Source organism: Abramis brama, assembly GCF_963993115.1.
Source record: "Abramis brama genome assembly, chromosome: 11".
Lineage (NCBI taxonomy): Eukaryota > Metazoa > Chordata > Actinopteri > Cypriniformes > Leuciscidae > Abramis > Abramis brama.
In genome coordinates this window covers 22,444,088-22,464,441 of record NC_139973.1, presented here as the reverse complement: position 1 = coordinate 22,464,441, position 20,354 = coordinate 22,444,088, and the positions used below count along the sequence as shown (strand labels likewise).

At 39.6% G+C, this 20,354-nt stretch overlaps 1 protein-coding gene across 5 annotated transcripts in view; it reads left to right on the top strand.

Annotated features, from left to right (window-relative positions):
- Nucleotides 1-20,354, top strand: part of rptor (regulatory associated protein of MTOR, complex 1) — a 339,338-nt gene that overhangs the window by 269,308 nt on the left and 49,676 nt on the right. For all 5 annotated transcript variants that reach the window (XM_084128075.1, XM_084128073.1, XM_084128074.1 and 2 more), the window contains 2 exons: nt 11,040-11,145; nt 14,814-14,928. In XM_084128075.1, coding sequence (XP_083984201.1) covers nt 11,040-11,145; nt 14,814-14,928 — 221 coding nt within the window. The remainder of the gene's footprint in view (nt 1-11,039; nt 11,146-14,813; nt 14,929-20,354) is intronic.

Sequence of the window (20,354 nt, the reverse complement as noted above, 5' to 3'; positions counted from 1 at the left end):
CATAATTTACTCTCTTAAGTTGTTTTAAACCTGAATAAGTTTCTTTCTTCTGTTGGAAATAAACGTTATTTGACAGAATGTGAGTAACCAAACAGTTGATGTACCCCTGTGACTTCCATAGTATATTTTTTTCCTACTATGTATGGAAGTCAATGGGGACCAGCAACTGTTTGGTTTTGGGTGAACTATCTCTTTAAGGACAAGCGGCAGCATGTTTATTATTAGGGCTACTGTCTCTTTAAGAACTGCACGCGACGCGTCTGTTCTTAAAGAGAACACGCATATGACAAGCAGATTTTAATTAATTTTCTCTGTTTGCTTTCACTTTAGACATAACCAACTTTGTTTATGTAAACATTGTCTGTATTTGACAGTATTAGCGCAATATAAGACTCAAAAGATAACTTAGTCCAGTAGCCTAACAGGCTTTTAGTGCCTGTGCGCGTCGAGTGTATGCGCTCAGTAAAGCGCATATTTGAACAGCGCATCAGCAGCGAATGACATGTTTAACCGGCAAGGCTTTAAAGCACATGCAAATAATGAACTTTTGTGAACTGCAGTGTCCCGTTCCTCTGCGTTTACATTTGATGTGAATATACGTCGTGCTGCAGTGTAGCCTATAGATGAAGGCGCCGCAACTGATAAAATGCGCAGTTGTTTGGTGTGATTTTACGATTCCAAATTTAGCTTGCAATGCCAAGCTTGATGACACGGGGCAGAGCCATAGAGAGAAAGAGTTGGGACCATAGGTTGCGACACTCCCATAGACCTCCGTTGTAAACAATGGCGGCGCTTTTAACCGCCTACTTCCGGGATTAGAAGATCGGAATAGTTCTAAACACTGTCATTTTGGCGTTGGACACCATTCACTTACATTGCAGCGCGTCGAGTTGTTCCAGAGTTAAGTTGTTGAGATATCGACCACTTTTGAATTGTCAACTGTCTATATTGTTTCAGAGGCCCTTTGCGATGCTTATACTGGTCTTCATTTGTACATGCACAGCGTAATTATTTATATTTTATGTTGGATGTTTCAACCAATTTTCAAGCACTGCGCTAGCTAGTTAGCTAGCGCGACTTCGTCAGCTGTCACTGTGACAGTAAGAGTTCGGTAATGAATCGCTACCACCTTTATAGCAACTTTTATTTAATTTAATTTTTTGGGATATACTAACTTTTCATTATGTTTTATTGTCTTGAGTGAAGCGGCTTGTGAGAACAATGCTGGACCTCTAGGATTGTTATGGGATCACCAGTCCTGTCTGTTTCATGGATCACCTGCCCCTGGTTTTTGTTTTTCTTGTTCACACACAAGCACACATTTTTGTTGTCTGTCATTGTTTAATAAAAAATATTTAAGCGAACTCTGAACGGACGGCCACGGCAGACCTCTTTGCGTGATCACGAAGGTGTAATGGCTGAATCAAAATTTATAAGCAAAATCACGGGAATCAATAGCCTAATACAGCCCAGTTGTGCTAAAATAAATATCATGAGACGTCCATCATCAGATGAATGATATGGAAAAGTTAAGTTAGAGCCGCTAAAGCCAGTGCTACTACCCATGCGAACATGAACACTATGCTTTTCCCTCCAAAAATATAGCCTAAAACTTATCTCCAAATGCAAAACTGACATTAACAAAATGCAATAATGCAATAACAGCTGAAAAAGTACTTGGGTGTGTGTTTTATTTTATATTTACCGTTCAATAATGCAATCGCTGCTGTCTGTCCCATAGAAGAACATGACAGCCAGCGTGTGTTTTGGAACTATTGCGGCTTACATGAACCACGTGACAGCCATAGCGGCGACATCAAAGAGTGTCGCAACTCTTTCTCTCTATGGCTCTGACACGGGGGCACTGCCCCCGTCCCCTCCCCCCCCTAGAACCGCCACTGTATACTTGAATGTATTTCTGACCAATACAGTTTCAAAACAGACTGCCTTAAGCAGGAGCCTAGATTTGCTACTTTTTGTTTGGCTTTCACTTTGGGCGTAATAAAGAAACTTATAGTTTTTTTTCCAACAAAATTCCCTTAAAGCTCTGAAAAGACTAGTCATGCTCTGTGAATGCCATAAATTTTGCAATTCTTCATCTAGCATGCAAATCTGCATTTCATTTTTCCACCAAATCGCGCCAGCACATTCGTTGACCACAGGGGGTTAATATACTTAGTTGAGTGACCTTTAATCTGAAAGGGATTTAATTTGTGACAACTTTACATCATCCCCCTTATTACATCGTTACTGCAGTGTAGTGCAGTGATGGCATATTTTTGTTGGCCAAAACCTGTAAACAAGTTAGCATTTTAGCAGTTCCGGTTCCATTGTCCTGAAGTCAATGGTTCTTTTAAATGGATTTTTTGTTAAATGCATGAAATAAGGTCTGTGGTGAACACAAGCTCAAGATATTTTCTACAATTTTATTTCTCCGTGTTATTCTACAATTTAAAATACATCAGTAATACCCTTTTGTGATTTAAAAAAAAATACATAAAAAAAAAATTGTTTAGTTGCTAACAAATGGCTAAATGGGACTAGAGGTTGTTGGGGACATTAAACAGCATAAGCCGAATAAGTAAACTGATGCTAACTTCCAGGTTGGCCTGCAAAAATATGTCATTCCTGCACCACTATTGATTTGATTTAAAATTTGAGACTTCAAAGTAAGGGGTAAATCCACACAGGTAGCAACAAACAACAATGCAACAGTTCAACATATTTTAAAACAATATATGACAACAAAGTGAACGACAGAGAGGAGTATAAATGTGATAAATGACAGAGGTGATGAACTGATGAGTTTGTATGGTGACTCACACAAACACAGGAAATATGGGGATTGTGAACAGTCCGTGGGTATAGCTAAACCAAATTTGTCATTAAACTATATTAAACTACAGGATTGGACATGTTCGGTTCACTTAGTTTTGTTGTGGCCACGACATATTAACTTGTGGGAAAGTAATTATATGTCGTGGCAATAAGATATTAATTTGTGGGAATATCATATTAACTCGTGGAACCGTGATAATCTTGTGGCCACAACTTCATTTGTTGAGGGAACGACATCAATTTCTCATGGCCACGAGTAAAATGCATAAACAACCATAGTAACCTGAAGTTATCAGAAATGGATAGAACTATAATAATAATTTTTTTTTTTTAATAAAGAAAAAACGTGGAATTAAAGGCACACTATGCAGTTTCCGTTTTTCTCAAACAGCGACCCCTAGAGTCGCTGTGGAGTACTTGTGTTTAATGTTACTGTCGTAAATACCACTCACGCAGAGCTGTCTCTGCACTCTTCCGACCGTGCTTTCTTCGTTTTCTTCGTCGACTCTGCCATGATTCACGCCTGAAATGCGTGCTAGTGTCTTGATTTTCATAAGTTGTTGATGTACAGTGAGGAAAATAAGTATTTGAACACCCTGCTATTTTGCAAGTTCTCCCACTTAGAAATCATGGAGGGGTCTGAAATTGTCATCGTAGGTGCATGTCCACTGTGAGAGACATAATCTAAAAAAAAAAAAAATCCAGAAATCACAATATATGATTTTTTAACTATTTATTTGTATGATACAGCTGCAAATAAGTATTTGAACACCTGAGAAAATCAATGTTAATATTTGGTACAGTAGCCTTTGTTTGCAATTACAGAGGTCAAACGTTTCCTGTAGTTTTTCACCAGGTTTGCACACACTGCAGGAGGGATTTTGGCCCACTCCTCCACACAGATCTTCTCTAGATCAGTCAGGTTTCTGGGCTGTCGCTGAGAAACACGGAGTTTGAGCTCCCTCCAAAGATTCTCTATTGGGTTTAGGTCTGGAGACTGGCTAGGCCACGCCAGAACCTTGATATGCTTCTTACAGAGCCACTCCTTGGTTATCCTGGCTGTGTGCTTCGGGTCATTGTCATGTTGGAAGACCCAGCCTCGACCCATCTTCAATGCTCTAACTGAGGGAAGGAGGTTGTTCCCCAAAATCTCGCAATACATGGCCCCGGTCATCCTCTCCTTAATACAGTGCAGTCGCCCTGTCCCATGTGCAGAAAAACACCCCCAAAGCATGATGCTACCACCCCCATGCTTCACAGTAGGGATGGTGTTCTTAGGATGGTACTCATCATTCTTCTTCCTCCAAACACGTTTAGTGGAATTATGACCAAAAAGTTATATTTTGGTCTCATCTGACCACATGACTTTCTCCCATGACTCCTCTGGATCATCCAAATGGTCATTGGCAAACTTAAGACGGGCCTTGACATGTGCTGGTTTAAGCAGGGGAACCTTCCGTGCCATGCATGATTTCAAACCATGACGTCTTAGTGTACTACCAACAGTAACCTTGGAAACGGTGGTCCCAGCTCTTTTCAGGTCATTGACCAGCTCCTCCCGTGTAGTTCTGGGCTGATTTCTCACCTTTCTTAGGATCATTGAGACCCTACGAGGTGAGATCTTGCATGGAGCCCCAGTCCGAGGGAGATTGACAGTCATGTTTAGCTTCTTCCATTTTCTAATGATTGCTCCAACAGTGGACCTTTTTTCACCAAGCTGCTTGGCAATTTCCCCGTAGCCCTTTCCAGCCTTGTGGAGGTGTACAATTTTGTCTCTAGTGTCTTTGGACAGCTCTTTGGTCTTGGCCATGTTAGTAGTTGGATTCTTACTGATTGTATGGGGTGGACAGGTGTCTTTATGCAGCTAACGACCTCAAACAGGTGCATCTAATTTAGGATAATAAATGGAGTGGAGGTGGACATTTTAAAGGCAGACTAACAGGTCTTTGAGGGTCAGAATTCTAGCTGATAGACAGGTGTTCAAATACTTATTTGCAGCTGTATCATACAAATAAATAGTTAAAAAATCATATATTGTGATTTCTGGATTTTTTTTTTTTTAGATTATGTCTCTCACAGTGGACATGCACCTACGATGACAATTTCAGATCCCTCCATGATTTCCAAGTGGGAGAACTTGGAAAATAGCAGGGTGTTCAAATACTTATTTTCCTCACTGTATGTGGCGCCGTGCCATAAAGCAACTCATGATTCTCGAGAGATTTGTCGAGGCACCACCTCTCAAACTTGCATTGCTGGTTTTGCCAGCAGCGTCCACCCCTGTATACTTTACCCTGTTAACGTTATGTATTATCTAATAGCCTTCTCACAGCACCATATAGCTAACAGTTAGTAGTTTTGTAAATAGCAATAGCAATATGTTAAAATAATAATTTATTTATAATTTTTCTTAATTAAAAATAAATGTTATTATAGGCCTATCCATTTCTGATAGTTTCAGGTCACTATGGTCACGCAAGGTTGTTTATGCATTTAACTCGTGGTCATGAGAAATAGATGTCGTTCCCTCAACATATGAAATCATAGCCACGAGAAAAATATATTGTTCCAACAATATTGGATCTCAAGGCCACGACTTTACATCGTGTGGCCTAGACATTAGGGCGTTGTTACCTCGATAAAATGATCTCGTGGCCACGACTGGATGTTCCCACGAGTTAATATGTCATGGCCACGACAAAACTAAGTGAACCGAACATGTCGCCTCCTGGTCACCGTATTAAACGCCCCTACTCTTTGGACTCCCCCACAGGGGGGAACTTACCAGCCACAATATGCATATTGTTATAATTATAAAGTTATAATAGTTCCTCCTTGGAAGTATGTATGAAAATATTTCCTTGTCAATGTATTTTACAGATTTTATATTACATATATTGTAAATATTTTCATTTAATTTCAGCAGTTGTATGTCTCGTATTATATTATATTATATTATATTATATTATATTATATTACATATAAATGTATCTGAATTAGCTAACAGCAACCCTTTTTTCTAGATGATTTATATGAAAAAAAAAACACATCATTCAACCTCTACTTACATAAGTTGTCTCTATTTTCATAAGAAAGCAAGTGTTCTTAGGGTTTCCTGGTAAAAAAAAAAAAACAAACAGTAAAGCTCATGCAGTGGTAGTTCAGAAAGCTTACTAAACAGCGAACAGTCTGGACACAAGTTTGAGATGTGCATAATGGATAATAAAGATCTAAGAAAGCTTTTTCAGTGCAAAATGAGAAATCTGTCTTGAGTGAGAAGAACTCTATTCCAGTCTATTAGAGTGATGGGTGTGATAAGTGCATGTTGCTGGTGACTTGACTGTGTTTACTTGTAAGGATATAAAAACTGCTCGGGAGGAGACCATTAACTGTGACAAATTCACATGCTTCATTTCCATTGAAAAACCAAATCATTGATTCTCATTAAGAGCTTGATGTGGAGCCCCAGAGCTCCAGAAAAAAAGACAGGTGTGATTTCTAACTTTGCTTGAGGAGTTTGGATGTGGGTTTGTGTCATGGGATCTGCCTGTTCCCAGAGCTCCTATCTGGAAGACTGGATCGATCAGGGCTAATTAGCTGGAGCTCTGATTTTCAGCTCTGTGTGTGCATACATGGACACTTTATTTAACTTGTTGAGCAGTGTCCTCATAGAGTTTTTTTATTTTTTATTTAAGTTAACTCAAGTAAATTTTATCTATATAGCGCTTTATACAATACAGATTTTTTCAAAGCAGCTTTACAGTAAACAGGAAAATAATGATCAATGATGCAAACAATTCGGTTCTGCAATAAAGCAGCTCTAAAAAGACACTGTCATTTTTCAGCTGAAGTGTTGATTCAGTTCAGTTCAATAACTGTGTAAAGTTAATGAGATTAGTTAAGCTTAAGCACCTTAGGAGAAAACAGTGATGTCATCGTCCAGCTCAATTCAGTTCTCATCCGATAGTGTTAGTGCAGTCAAAATAATAATATTGCTGAATTTTAAGTGTCCCCAACTAAGCAAGCCAGTGGTGAGAGAATGTCACAAAGCGATGACAAAAAAACCTTGGGAGAAACCAAGCTCAGTCGGGGGACCAGTTCTCCTCTGTCCAAATGAACGAGCATCGTGTGATTTATGATTCCTTCTGCTTGAAGATCACATTATATCACACTGGCATATGGAGGGAGGGGGAGATGTAGCTGGCCTTAAGGGTCTGTTCAGAGGGCTTGTCTGGTTCTTGTGGTCTTTGCTGAAGATCTATACCGATGGCTGTCAAGTTGACAAGGTCTTCACTTCACTTCACAAATATTAGCCTAGATGCCATTTCTATTTTGATGAAACAAGTACATCGGATGTTATGGGAAGTGTTCCTGGTTCCAGTTGACCTAACAATGCAGCCTAACAATCCTTTAAGGGATTTGAATTATAGAAATGTGATAGTGTGTTATGTGTTTGCTAGGTTAAAGAGATGGGTCTTTAATCTAGATTTAAACTGACAGAGTGTGTCTGCCTCCCGAAGTCTTTGAGGAAAAGGATCTACCACCCACAGTCGATTTTGATATTCTAGGTATTATCAACTGACCAGGATTTTGAGGCTGCAGTGGACGTGAAGGACTATAAAGTGATAGGAGCTTGTTCAAGTGCTGTGGAGCTAAACTATTCGGGGCTTTATGAGTAATCAGCAAGATTTTAAAATGTATACAGTGTTTAATAGGGAGCCAATGCAGTGCTGACAGAACCTGGCTAATATGGTCACACTTCCTGGTTCTAGTAAGAACTCTAGCTGTTGCATTTTTGGATTAGCTGGATTTTTTCTTTAAAGCCTGCAGGGCAATTGCAAAGCATTACAATAATCTAGCCTTGAGGTCATGAATGCAAGAATTAACTTTTCTGCATTTGACATTGAGAGCATATGTAGTAATTTACAGATTTAATAAAAAAGGCGGTTTTACAAATGCCAGAAATGTGGCTTTCAAATGAGAGTTTGGTATCAAAGAGCACACCCAGGTTCCTAACTGATGATGAAGACACATCCATCAAGAGTTTGAAAGTATTCTAGGTCATTATGAAGATAAGCGTCACAATCATCACCATAATATTATTATTACTATTAGAGGTGGGCGATATATCGTTTAGACGATAATATCCAAATTGTTGCCTGGACGATATGCAAAATTGGGATATCGAATATTTCATAATTTGACATGAAAAGGCCAAACATGAAAAGAGCTGAAAGAAGTTAAAGAGAAAACAAATAACGCACACTATAACCTTCTAAACAATTATATGTAGCGATTTTTAATACTGTAGGGCAGTACTATTCCCGGAAGCAACCTCTGATGGTCCCGTGTCGTCAAAAACGCACATTCATACGTAAATTTGAAATAGTGCGAGCAGAAGCACATGCGCAAACCCGTTTTTAAAATGATATATGAATTATTTTTATTTTATCATATGTCATTTTACAAAAGGACATTTTACAAACCTACGTTTTGCGCATGTGCTCCTGCACGCACTTTTTCAGTCACAACACAGCAATCAGAGGAGGACGCGCTGAAAACTGTAATGCTGTTCTCTTCCTTCATAACTCGTACTGAGAAGGTTTGAGTTGCAGAGGAATTTTGTGACTGTTTCACCTGTTCAACCACATCAAAGTTTCGTAATTAGTAAGTGCGTGCTTTTTCTCTTTTTGTTCTTATGTGCTGAAGGGCCGCTGTGCCTTTGTGAAACGGTGTTTGTACGTGAAGAGCTCTTTTCTAAAACGCCATAAACCTAAAAAGCTGCCTCAAAGAACCAGCAAAAGTAATGATTATGAATATGTAAAATATTGCAATAAGACATTTTAATTGCTTATTAATTTCTGTGTCGGCTGCAAAGATGAAGTTGACGATAGGCTATTGACTCGTGATCTTCCCAGTAGACTAGTGAACGCACCGGAGAAATGCACATTTATTAGGCTACATAGTTTTATTTTGTTTTGGATGGTTTTGTTTAGAACCAGCTTTCTGTAAATATATTTCAAATTTTTTAGGCCTGTGAGGCGAGTAGGCTACGGTTCGGTTCATGATGATATAATCTCCAGTTCAAGCACCTTATGTTGTGATTGCTAGCCTATATTTACTTTTCCTATGTATTAAATCCAGGAAATTGGTTAATGAAAAATTTATTAAAATTAAGATACAATTAATACAAAACGAAATTCGTTTTAAAGAAAGGCTTTGTGCTTTCTGTTTTGAGGTCTCTGTGAAAGTTTGAAAGTCTTTTAGTGCCGCTTTCAGAGCACTCGCGTCCATAATGGAGAACTGTGGATTTATAGTGATTTGAAAAATAAAAAGTTTTAATTTGAATATATCATCAACAATATTGTTGTTTGATTTAATAATCACTGTTGCAAGAGGTGCCTAGTTCCGTTTTTTTTTTTTTTGTAAGGGGAAAAAGTAGGGGCTACCTCAGATTCTGTTTAGTTAGCTCCTTTATTGTTTTTTTCTATAGCCTAGGCTACAATAATAGGTCAAATGCAGCAAGTCAAAAGACCAACTGGACCTTCTTTGCCAGTTTGCACACATTTCTTTGAAGGATGGCAAAAATATTGTCTGAATATCGATATCGAGATATTGGAAAAAAATATCGAGATATTCATTTTTGTCAATATCTCCCACCCCTAATTACTATTATAATAAAATTTCTGTATTATACAAGCTAATAGTGTTTATATTTCATTAAACTTAAGTGAGGCATAAACTCACAATCTTAATTTATAATTTAACAATTAATGATAAGAGAAATCGACTGAATGTTGTATTAAATTTGTATAACTGATTTTTAATTTTTAATGTATGTATCAGCATGAAAACTAACACCATGTTTCCTAATTTACAGGGTGAAAAGCAATGGTCCTAGTACTGAGCCTTGCGGTATTCCATAATGAACTTGTGATCAATATTATACCTCTTCATTTACTGCTACAAATTGGTGACAGTCAGATGAATACGATTTGAGCCATGGCAGTGCAAGTCCGCTAATGTCAACGTAATTTTTGTCTATTCAGAAGAATGCTGTGGTCGATAGTATTAAATGCAGCACTAAGGTCCAGTAACACTAATAGAGAGATGCAATCACAATCAGATGAATAAAATAATTTATGGTCATGAGCTGTCGGTCATGACTGAAAGTACAAGATCCCGGATACAAGTGGCCGAAATGACCTTTCTCCGCAGGGTGGCTGGGCACTCCCGTAGAGATAGGGTGAGGAGCTCGGTCACTCGGGAGAAGCTCAGAGTAGAGCCGCTGCTCCTCCACATCGAGAGGAGCCAGCTGAGGTGGCTCTGGCATCTGTTCCGGATGCCTCCTGGACGCCTTCCCAGGGCTGGAGGGATTATGTCTCCCGGCTGGCCTGGGATTCCCCCGGAAGAGCTGGAGGAAGTGTCTAGGGAGAGGGAAGTCGGGGCATCTCTGCTTAGACTGCTGCCCCCGCGACCCGGCCCCGGATAAGCGGAAGAAGATGGATGGATGGATGGATGGATGGATGGATGTAACTCTGATGAGAGCAGTCTCAGTACTATGTTACAGTCTAAATCATGACTGGAAATCCTTGCCGATACAATTTTTTCTAAAAAGGAACATAGCTGTGAACATACATTTTCTAGTATTTTTGAAAGAAAGGCGAGATTAGAGATCGGTTTGTAGTGAACTAATTATTTAGGATCAAGTTGTGTGTTTTTTAAAAATAAGTGGCTTAAAAACAGCCAGCAAGAAATTTTTGCATATCCTTATGACAATGATGAATTAAGAAGAGGATCTATGACTTCTGAAAGCATCTCTTCAGTAGCTTAGTCTGTATAGGGTCTAACATACTGTACATATTGTTGATTTTCAGGATTTAACAAGTTTAGACAATTCTCCTTTCCCTATAGCAAATAATAAATGTAATTGTTCATCAGGGGCTCTTTATAGCACTGTCTGATGCAATACTGTAGCAGATGGTTGCATGGTTACAATTTTCTCTCTTATAGTATCAATCTTGTAAGTAAATAAATTCATAAAGTGTTTTCTTACACAATTACTTAGTCTTTGAGTTTCTGTACTCACAACTGTCAAAACCAGGTTCTTGTCTGTAATTATATGCGTTTATGGTTTTAAACAAGGTGACCCTTTTGGTGCTTCATTATTTGAAAATTGAATTTATTTATCTCTCTTTCAGATTCCAGAAGAGCATGATTTGGAGAGTCAGGTTCGTAAGGAGAGGGAGTGGAGATTTTTACGTAACGCACGTGTACGCCGACAAAGCCAACACATCACTCAGAGAGGTAGAACTTCAGAATTTGTTATATACTGACAGCAAACACTACTTGCATTATCATTCATTTATATATTTAGTTTTGTAACTTGTTATATTACTTGATATTTCACAAAATGTTTCAAATGAAAAAAGTTTGTTACACTGCAAAGGCAGCGTAAAGCAGCATATATTCCTTGAAAATGCATTTAAACAGGCGCACAAGGGAATTACTTTTGCTGAAATAATGTTCAACATTAATTGTGGAAATAATCGTATAAAATTAGTTTTAAATATGGAAATATAAATACAGAAACAATATGAATATAGACTTTAGAAAATTCTAAATACAAATATGAAACTAAAATATATGCTCTTATGAAAACGACAAGTTTAAAGCTGCACTGATGCTGCATTTCATTTACGCCTAACCAAAGCAGCATCAAGAGCCACTTACAATAGGGCCTGAGGTGGAGAACAACTTGGACAACGAATTGTATGCAGCATTATTACGTATACACAGAATTTAGAACAACCTCAGAGTAGCCTCAACTTGGCTGTGTAAATCTTTAGGTTATTAAACCCGGGTCTCTGATAACGAGTGAGGTATCTCGCTAATCGCCTTGAGCGTGACCAATCCTGGAAGCACCAATAAAAACTTGTCTGTCAGTTGTCAGACCAATCACTACTGTGGTGCAAGAGTACTGCCTCCCTAATATACATCACAGCATAACACATAAGTGTGAGGCGAAGCCCATCTCGCTGCCCCACTAAAAATTGCTAAACTGAAACACCCTTAAATAATGCCCATGAGGTAGCCAAAACTCTGGTAGAATGAGCCCACAGCCCTTCTGGGGATGAAGACCCATGCTATTTTAACCTAAAATATAATAGCTTCCACTACCAGATGGGACAAGTGTTGAGGTTATATAGGTTTACTCTTTTGAGAATCAGCATATGAGACAAATAACTGATTGTACTCTTTCATTCTGTTCACATAGCAACACAATATGTGAACAGGACAGAAAATAATTATGAAAACTTAATAAATAAATAATGTCATTGTCAATCCCCACATGGCAAACAGAAATCACGGCAAGATAGACAGTAGAAAAGGCTCTGCCCTTATTTAAAAGTTCCTGCAGAAAACATAACATATCTGCATGAGAGAGCGTGTTAAATCTGCTCTTTCACTCTGGATCATTTTGTTTACCCTCTGAGCCAAACCTGTAACACTTGAGTTTAAACTCACTTTTTTTCTTTTTTTTAGTTTAACCAAAGTTAGTTTAGTTTGTACTTTTAGTTTTTTGGTATTTGTTCTGCAAATCCTGAACGGGACAGAAAATACCAGGAAATAGGCTATTTCTTCCTCTAGATCCTGAGCTAATATCTTCTGTGCTGTGGACATTACACTGTTGAAAAGTGGTGGTTTTAAAGTAAACTGCAGACAATAACCCTGGCTGATTGTGGATAAAAGGAAGGAAGGTGAGAAGAGAGGTGGCATTAAGAGCCCTCTCTGCCAGAACAGAGGAACTTTAGATCTTCTGAAAAACTAAGGCTGCTTAGTGCGTCCTGGCAGTGAAGCTAAGGCAGATGAAACCATGTTTTTTTTAAACACGTGGGGGACGCTGGAATGAGCTGTTTAATGACCGGGGCATATGACGGCAGTCTTTTACCGTCATACAAATCTCTGTCCATTCCCTGGCCCACCGGCTGTGGCGGCCAATCAATTGAGAGTTTTTCCACTTGACCACATTTCAAGTTGGTCAAGTCCACCTGAACCTGATGTGAAAACAATGAATGCAAGGCTTCTTTTCCCCCTTGCTCCGCTGCTTACAGAACTAGCAGTCACCATAAAATAACTGTTAGAAAGAGAATTATCCATAGCATGTTGAATATCTAGGTATCCCTAGCACAAATAATATTCACAGTGACAGTGAATATGCCCACTATCAAAAACAGCAGCATTTGTCAAAGTACTTTGGCGGCTTGTCTAATAACAGTTAAGCTTCTTCTGAAAAACATGCTGAAGAATAGCTTCCAAAGATCTTCATGGGGAAGAGAATGAGGTAGGGACTGTTATGCAGTGGTATATATTAGGGAGGCAGGACTCCTGTATCACTGTCATGATTGATCTGTCGACTTACAGACATGGGACCCTATTTTAAAGATCTGAAACGCAAGTATCAAACGCAAAACGCAAGTAACTTTGTGGGCAGATCTCGGGCGCTGTTGCTATTATACCGGCGGGATAAATAACTCTTGCGCCTGACGCTAATCTAAAATGGGTTGGTCTGAAGTAGCTACATTACTCATAGGTGTGGTATGGGCGTAACGTGAAATAAACCAATCAGAGCATCATCTCACATTCCCTTTAAGAGCAGGCGTGTTTGTTCCATGGCGGATTGCTATTATAACGGCGGATTTGCCAGGCGCACGCCAGGAGTGGTTCACAGCCGAGGAGACCGACGTTCTCGTCAGGGCCGTAAAAGAGAGAAAAGTGATATTGTATGGTGATGGGAGAAACCCACCCAAATTAGCTTCGGTTAAACAGGCGTATAATAATTTTGGTAAATGTGTAAGCTAGATTTATGCCTACTTTTCACATCTTCATGGACACACCACAATGATTTCCCTCATGTGGAATATTTTTCCTTGTAATTATGTAAGGTTTGCAAAAATGGCAACTGCTGCGTCTGTGTGTAGATGAGGGAAGCAAAGTGTAGTGCAACGCTACATTATGGCCAAGCATGCGCCCTTAAAATAGCATCTGAACGCGCCACTGACTTTAGACTAGGTTTTTCTTGGTCTGTGGCGGAATTGTTTTCTGGAACTGCAAAATAGCACCAGGGAACGTTTGCGCCGGAACACGCTGCCTCTTTCCGCTGAACCGCCCCCGGGAGCGCAAGTTCATTCCCTAATTTGCCGACGTGCGTCTGTCGAGGGAAATGTCCGCTGTGCGTCGAGTGCAAAATAGAAAATTCATGTGATACATGTGTCGGTGTACAAAGTCAATTGCGCTGGGTGCAAGATAGGGCCCATGGTGTTATTGGTACTTCCAGGATTGGTCATGCCCGAGGTTATTCTCTTAGTGAGATACCGAATAAATGTTTGAAAGACAACCTGAAAGTCTATAGTAAACCTCTAGAAGAGATGCCCTGACTCTCTATACATTAGATGCATCTGGGTAATAATGATGTGGAATTCACAAGTGGAACTGGGTGAACAGTTGTTTGATGTAGTTTTTCTGTGTGAAAGCCTCAAGCTTAAAATAAAGCAATGTGCTTGGCTCCCTGTCTTAAGTCAGCAGAGTCTCAAACTGAATAGCTAATGTGCTTACGTCAATGCCGGAACACACGCACAAGTAAGCAGGACTGATTGCGTCAGAGCGGAGGATCCGGCTCACGCTCGTATGTCTTTCTCCTTTCATCACACTCTCCGTCATCCTCCCCTTTGAAACCAAGAGTGGGGCTGCCCTCATTCAGTCTAGCTGGAGGAACTGAATGAAATCCTCAATTCCCTCTGAGTTTCCTTCATGCATATTTTTTTTTCTAATCTGTAAGCTTCACACTGTAGTTCCCTTATTCACTTTCCTCAGAAACCAAAACACTGCTTTGGTTATTAGTAAAGCTCAATATTTCACTAATTAAAAATGTTCTAATAATAATCAAAATACTAACCCATCCTTCTCATTTTTAGGAGTGACCCGGTTAGATGATCAGATCTTCATTAATAGAAACCCAGGAGTGCCATCTGTGGTGAAGTTTCATCCATTTAACCCCTGCATTGCTGTAGCTGACAAAGACTCAATCTGGTGAGTGACTGGAATTTTTTCAAATAATGCCACTTGTGTATGAGGGGATGATGGGTATCTATGCTTTTCATAGCATTGCAAATAGTAAAGTCACTTTTATTTATATTGCGCTTTTTACAATACAGATTTTTTCAAAGCAGCTTTACAGTGATAATAGGAAATTAATGCAACAAATATTTTTTGGGCTGTACAGCAACTTTAGAAGAAAGTCGTTGTCTAGCTTAGTTTTTTGGTTGTTTAATTTCCATTGTAAATATCTTGAGTTATTAACTTACACAACTTCATTTTCAACTGAAAACAGAAAACGTTTAGTGCATTCTGGCCGTTTATTTACACGACAACGGCATTTTGGTGGCCTGAGAACACAAACTTTGAAGTAGGTTTCAAAGTGCAAGTTTTTGAAAATGAGTTTTGAAAGCAATGCTGTTATCATCTCTGTGTAAACTTCAAAAACGTGAATCTGTGACAGCATGCACATGCGTAGTATGTTTTGTCTATAGGCATGCGTGTTTGAATGCATGTGTGCGCGGGCACGTTGTTTCTAAACAAAGTGACCTTGCCAATTGTCTGGCATGCATAATACAGCGTTTTAAGTCGTTTTCGCAGATCCGTGTGAATGGGAATCATTTTGATATGTTTTCATCTGTACAGAGGAAAAAACTTTTGTTGTGTCTATGAGTCCTTCGTAGGGGATAGTGTAGTTGACACGGTCTCTGCTGACACTTCAGAGCTGCGTTGTGGTCGTGTCTAAGCGCAGGTCCTTCATCTGATCTGGATACGACCCGAATCCGGCTGACTACGCTAAACTTCGGAATAAACAGAGAGACTAATATTAGTGTAGATGCCATTCTTCTTATGATGTAACGAGTACAATAGGAGTTATGGGAAGTGTTCCCGGTTCCTGCTAACCTAATTTATGCAGCCTAATAATCATTTTACATTATTTGAATTATAGAAATTGATAATGAGTTATGTGTATGCCAGGTTAAAGATAAGTGTTTTTAGTATAGGCAAGGCGTTTAAACTGACAGAGTCTGTCTGCTTCCCGAATAATGCTAGGAAGACTGTTCCAGAGTTTAGGTGCTAAATAGGAAATGGATCTACCGCCAGCAGTTGATTTTGATATTCTAGGTATTATCAACGCTGGCCAGAATTTTGAGATCGCAATAGATGTGAAGGACTATAATGCATTAAGAGCTCGCTCAAGTACTGGGGAGCTAAACCATTTAATTCTTGTTAGTAATTAGCAAGATTCTAAAATGTCTACGATGTTTAATAGGGAGCCAGTGCAGTGTTGAGAGAACTGAGCTAATATGGTCATATTCTACACTGAACAAAATTATAAACGCAACACTTTTGTTTTTGCCCTCATTTTTCATGAGCTGAACTCTTCTAAGATCCAAGACTTTTTCTATGTACGCAAAAGGCCTATTTCTCTCAAATATTGTTCACAAATCTGTCTAAATCTGAGTTAGTGAGCAGTTCTTCTTTGCCGAGATAATCCATCCACCTAACAGGTGTGGCATATCAAGATGCTGATTAGACAGCATGATTATTGCAGAGGTCTGCCTTAGGCTGGCCACAATAAAAGGCCACTCTAAAATGTGCAGTTTTACTGTATTTGGGGGGGTCCGAAAACCAGTCAGGATCTGGTGTGACCACCATTTGCCTCACTCAGTGCAACACATCTCCTTCGCATAGAGTTGATCAGGTTGTTGATTGTGGCCTGTGGAATGTTGGTCCACTCCTCTTCAATGGCTGTGCAAAGTTGCTGGATATTGGCAGGACCTGGAACACGCTGTCGTATACGCCAATTCAGAGCATCCCAAACATGCTCAATGGGTGACATGTCCGGTGAGTATGCTGGCCATGCAAGAACTGGGATGTTTTCAGCTTCCAGGAATTAAGTCAAGTCAAGTCATCTTCATTTATATAGCGCTTTTAACAATGTAAATTGTTCCAAAGCGGCTTTACATTGATAATAGGAAATTAAAGTAACAGAGATTGTTTTGGCTTCATAGCAGCTCTAGAATAAAGTTATTGTCCAGCTAAATTTAGTTTGATTGATTCACTTCCATCGCAACAATCATTAGTTATTAACTTAGGGGTCGCTAACACGGCACCGTTTTAACAGAAAACTCTTAAGTTCTTTCTGCGCAAACTTCAAAAACGTGAACCAGTGAGAATGCCGATGGCGTGCACATGCACATTACGAGTTCAGTCTATAGGTATGCGCGTTTGAATATATGTGCGCAGGCGTGTAGTCCTTCCTTACAAATCAGCCCTCAACATACTACTTGTCTGGCCTTAAAATTTATAATACAGAATTTGTATCGCTTCCGCGTAGCCACGCGAACCAGAATTATCCCGACAACGCTTTATCTGTAGAGAGGTAGAGAGACTAGTTGACATTTCATGACTGCGCTGTCGTCGCGTCCAGGCGCAGGTCCTTCATCAGATCTGGATACAGCCTGGATCCGGGCGGACTGCAGTAAACCTCAGGATAAACAGAGAGACTAATATTAGCGTAGACGCCATTCTTCTTATGATGTAACGAGTACATCAGGATTTATGAGAAGTGTTCCTGGTTCCGGCTGACCTAATCTATGCAGCCTAACATTGAATTATAAAAGTCTATAATGTGTTATGTGTATGCTAGGTCAGAGAGATGTGTTTTTAGTCTAAAAGTGTACAGAATTGTGTACAGATCCTTGCAACATGGGGCCGTGCATTATGCTGCAACATGAGGTGATGGTCTTGGATGAATGGCACGACAATGGGCCTCAGGATCTCGTCACGGTATCTCTGTGCATTCAAAGTTTCATCAATAAAATGCACCTTTGTTTGTTGTCCATAACAAACGCCTGCCCATACCATAACCCCACCGCTACTATGGGCCACTCAATCCACAACGTTGACATCAGCAAACCGCTCACCTACACAACGCCATACATGCTGTCTGCCATCTGCCCTGTACAGTGAAAACCGGGATTCATCCGTGAAGAGAACACCTCTCCAAAGTGCCATACGCCATCGAATGTGAGCATTTGCCCACTCAAGTCGGTTACAATGACGAACTGCAGTCAGGTCGAGACCCCGATGAGGGTGACGAGCATTCAGATGAGCTTCCCTTAGACGGTTTCTGACAGTTTTTGCAGAAATTCTTTGCTTATGCAAACCGATTGTTGCAGCAGCTGTCCGGGTGGCTGGTCTCAGACGATCTTGGAGGTAAAGATGCTGGATGTCAAGTCAAGTCACCTTAATTTATTTAGTGCTTTTAACAAATTGTTTCAAAGCAGCTTTACAGTGATAATAGGAAATTACCATAACAGATTGTTTAGGTTTTACAACAGCTCTAGGATAAAGTTATTGTCCAGCTAAAGTTAGTTTTGATTGATTGATTGATTGATTCACTTCCATTGCGAAGATCATTAGTTATTAATTTAGGGGCCGCTAACACAACACCGTTCTAACAGGAAAACCCTTAACGAGTTCCGGCCGCCCATCTGCACAAAACAGTGCCTGGTGTCTCGAGAACCCACTCCCTGAAATAGGTTAGAAGGTGCAAACGATTATCCGTTATCTTGTAACCCGTGAAAACGCAGACGTCGCGCACATGCGCATTACTACATTACTACAACTAATTGTTCTGCATTTTTCATTTGAGAGTATAAGACATAATTTAGATATATTTTTAAGATGAAAAAATGCGGTTTTACAGATACTAGACACGTGACTTTCAAATGAAAGATTGGCATCAAAGAGCACACCCAGGTTCCTAACTGACAACGAGGACTTGACAGAGCAGCCATCAAATGTTAGACAGTATTCTAGGTTATTACACGAGGAGGTTTTTTGTCCAATAAATAGAAACTCTATTTTTTCAGAATTAAGTAGTAGGAAATTGCTAGTCATGCATTCCGTTAATTTTGTGAATTGGTAAGTTTTGTCAGGGTGTGAAGAAATATAGAGATGCGTATCATCAGCATAAAAGTGAAAACTAATGCCATACTTCCTAATGATATCTCCCAAGGGTAGCATGTACAGAGTGAACAGCAACGGTCCTAGTACTGAGCCTTGTGGTACATCATACTGAACTTTTGATCGATAAGACATCTCTTCATTTACTGCTACAAACTGATAACGGTCAGATAAGTATGATTTAAACCATGCTAATGCAATTCCACTAATGCCAACATAATTTTCGAGTCTATAATAAAAGAATGTTGTGGTTGATAGTGTCAAATGCAGCACTAAGATCAAGGAACACTAATAGAGAGATACAACCACGATCGGATGATGAGAGCAATCATTTGTGACTCTAATGAGAGCTGTCTCATTACTATGGTACGGTCTAAATCCTGATTGAAAATCCTCGCAGATATAATTTCTTTCTAAAAAGAATGAAATTCTTCCTCTCCTATAGTAATGAATGAATCAATTTTTTCCTTAGGGAGACTACAATGCACTGCCTGATGTGATACTGTAGTAGATGGTTGCATAGTTATAATTTTCTCCCTGATATTATCAATCTTATAAGTAAAGAAGTTCATAAAGTCATTACTGCTGTGCTGCTTGAAAACGTCTGGGCTTAAAGCTTTATTTTTCGTTAGATTAGACACTGTTTCAAATAAATACCTAGGGTTTTGTTTATTTTCTTTTAAAAGGGTTGAAAAATAAGCAGATCTAGCATCTTTTAAGGCCTCTCTGTATGCAATCGTGTTCTCTTTGCATGAAATGCGAAATACCTCTAGTTTTGTTTTCTTCCAGTTGCGCTCCATTTTTCTGGCTGCTCTCTTAAGTGCCTGAGTGTGCTCGTTGTACCATGGTGTTGGACTATTTTCTTTAAAGGGATACTTCACCTCTGGAAAGATGCATGTGTATTTAAAATAGGTCATTTATGTAGAAGAAATGTGAAGAAATGTTTGAATTTGGAGCTTTCTAGACTGAGAAAAGCCAGAAAATGTATTTTTGGCTTATGTGGATGAAAGACAACAACTCCCAGAATGCACTTGCTTCGCTGCCCTACGAGGCCACTCCCAAACCACGCCTACCGGTCAGAAAGCGCAGTTGAAAACAACAAGGTTAGGCTACTAGTCTCCGTGACGAGTTTGCCCTGGATTTTGAGATCGCCCAAAATGTCCGGGATTCGGCTTTTGCGTTCTACAGTCGCCATTCATCATGTTTACTGTGGCGAGCAGGACGAGGCTGACGGCCGCGGGAGAAAGGCGCGAGGCCGGTGGCGTCATTACTGAGACGCGCCGGTCTCGTATCTCTCACGGAGGAGCGGGAATTTTCTTAGCAATGTTAAAACGCACATCAACTGATCACTTGTTTAGCGTTCATGTAAACACTACATTCAGATTCACCAATCGGAATGAATTCAGCTAGATTGAAACAAAAGGTGTGCATGTAACAATGAATGG